This window comes from Beta vulgaris, chromosome 6 (assembly GCF_026745355.1).
Source record: "Beta vulgaris subsp. vulgaris cultivar EL10 chromosome 6, EL10.2, whole genome shotgun sequence".
NCBI classification, from domain to species: domain Eukaryota; kingdom Viridiplantae; phylum Streptophyta; class Magnoliopsida; order Caryophyllales; family Amaranthaceae; genus Beta; species Beta vulgaris.
This window is the reverse complement of record NC_079207.1, coordinates 46,484,504-46,486,169: the sequence shown is the minus strand read 5'-3', so window position 1 is coordinate 46,486,169 and position 1,666 is coordinate 46,484,504. Positions and strand designations below refer to the sequence as shown.

General features: G+C 33.4%; 1 protein-coding gene across 1 annotated transcript; it reads left to right on the top strand.

The window, feature by feature from the left end:
• The first annotated feature begins 214 nt into the window (after positions 1–214).
• LOC125498624 (uncharacterized) lies at positions 215–541 on the top strand. Its single transcript, XM_048646865.1, has one exon. It carries the CDS (start codon positions 215–217, stop codon positions 539–541), a length of 327 nt encoding a protein of 108 aa, XP_048502822.1.
• Positions 542–1,666: the final 1,125 nt, after the last annotated feature.

Sequence of the window (1,666 nt, the reverse complement as noted above, 5' to 3'; positions counted from 1 at the left end):
AAGTGTAGAAGCCCCATTTGCTGGAATGACTTTTGTGAGAATATAGTCTTAGGGACAAAGTTTATTGAGGAAATTGTCAAATATGTTAAACTGATTCAGGCTAGAATTCAAGCTGCTCAATATAGGCAAAAGAGTTACCGATGTAAAACGACGCGAAGATGAGTTTGCAGTAGGTGATAAAGTGTTTTTGATAGTATCACCAACTAAGGGCGTTATGAGATTTGGGAAAAAGGGTAAGTTAAGGGCCAAATATGTAGACCCATATGAGATTTTGGAGCAAATTGGGAAAGTAGCCTATAGGTTGGCGTTGTCAATGGAGTTTGAGAAGATCCATTATGTGTTTCACATTTCCCAACTCAAGCGATATATCCCTGATGAGCGTCATGTTTTGGAGCCTGAGAGGATACATATTAATATTAGCCTCACTTATGACGAAAGACCTATGAAGATTCTTAACAAAAAGGTGCGTAGTATACACAATAAGGATGTCCATATAGTTAAAGTACTTGGGTCTAACCACGAGTCTGAAGAGGCAACATAGGAAACCGAATATGACATGAAGAAGAAATATCCACAATAGGTCCTAGAGGTGAGTTACGAGGGCGTAATTCATTTTCTTTTGATGGGGGGGGGGGTTAGAATGCGATAGAATTTCGCGTTTTTTTCCTATTTTGATGAGGTTTTTATGCATTTTATGCTTATTTTGGTGATATGTGCAAAACAAAACAGATTCTCGGCATAGAAAAATATGTTCAAAAGTAACGCAAGTATTTCTCAAATGAAAATCTAGATCATATTTTTCAAAATTTTTAGCAAGTACTTTGTGTCAAGTTCGAGACAAAACTTCTTTTAAGAGGGGTAGACTGTAATCCATCGTAAACTTATGAATTTTATAAATACATTTTAGTATATACATATACTTTTTTATTTAAATATAATTTAGTTTAAAATAGTTTATTTATTTAAAAGGTCAACAATTTTGAAAGTAAAATGATTTATTTAAAGGATTTAAGGAAGTGAAAATATTTTGTTAAGGCATGCTTTGAAAAATGTTTGAAATACTATTTGGATTTGAAAAGGAAATTTAAATGGGCTTGAGGAATCCAAATACTAATTGGACTAGGAAAAAAATTTCTAGTGATGTTAGGAGTTTAAATCATCAATCCTATTCATTATTTAATTCTGCTTCAAACCCAATTGCCTTTTCCTAGCCCTAAAAGGAAAACTTACTCATAAATGCACTAAACCCAAATATTTTACCCACACAAATTTTCTCTCTCCTCCCTCCCACTCAAAAGAGCCGGCCACCTAGTTTCTTTCTTTCCTCCACGTTTTTTTTTCTTTTCTTCGTCCTTTCTTCTCTTTCAAGAAACACTTGCTTCTTCAACAAGAAACTCCACAATTTCACAACACCACCACTTCCGACTGCCACTGCTGCCAGCGTCCATGGCCGGCGCTTCCCTTTGTACTTCTTCTTGTATTGGTTTGATTACTTTTCTTCTTCCTCAAGTTTTGATTAAAGATTATGTTTTGATATTTTGTTTTAGTACTAGTTGTGATTAGAAGCTTTAAGTTACTGTTTGAATGATGAATCTATGATTATATAAATTATGTATTGAAACAATAAATATTCAGATTTGATTATTATGTTTAAATTGAAATTTTA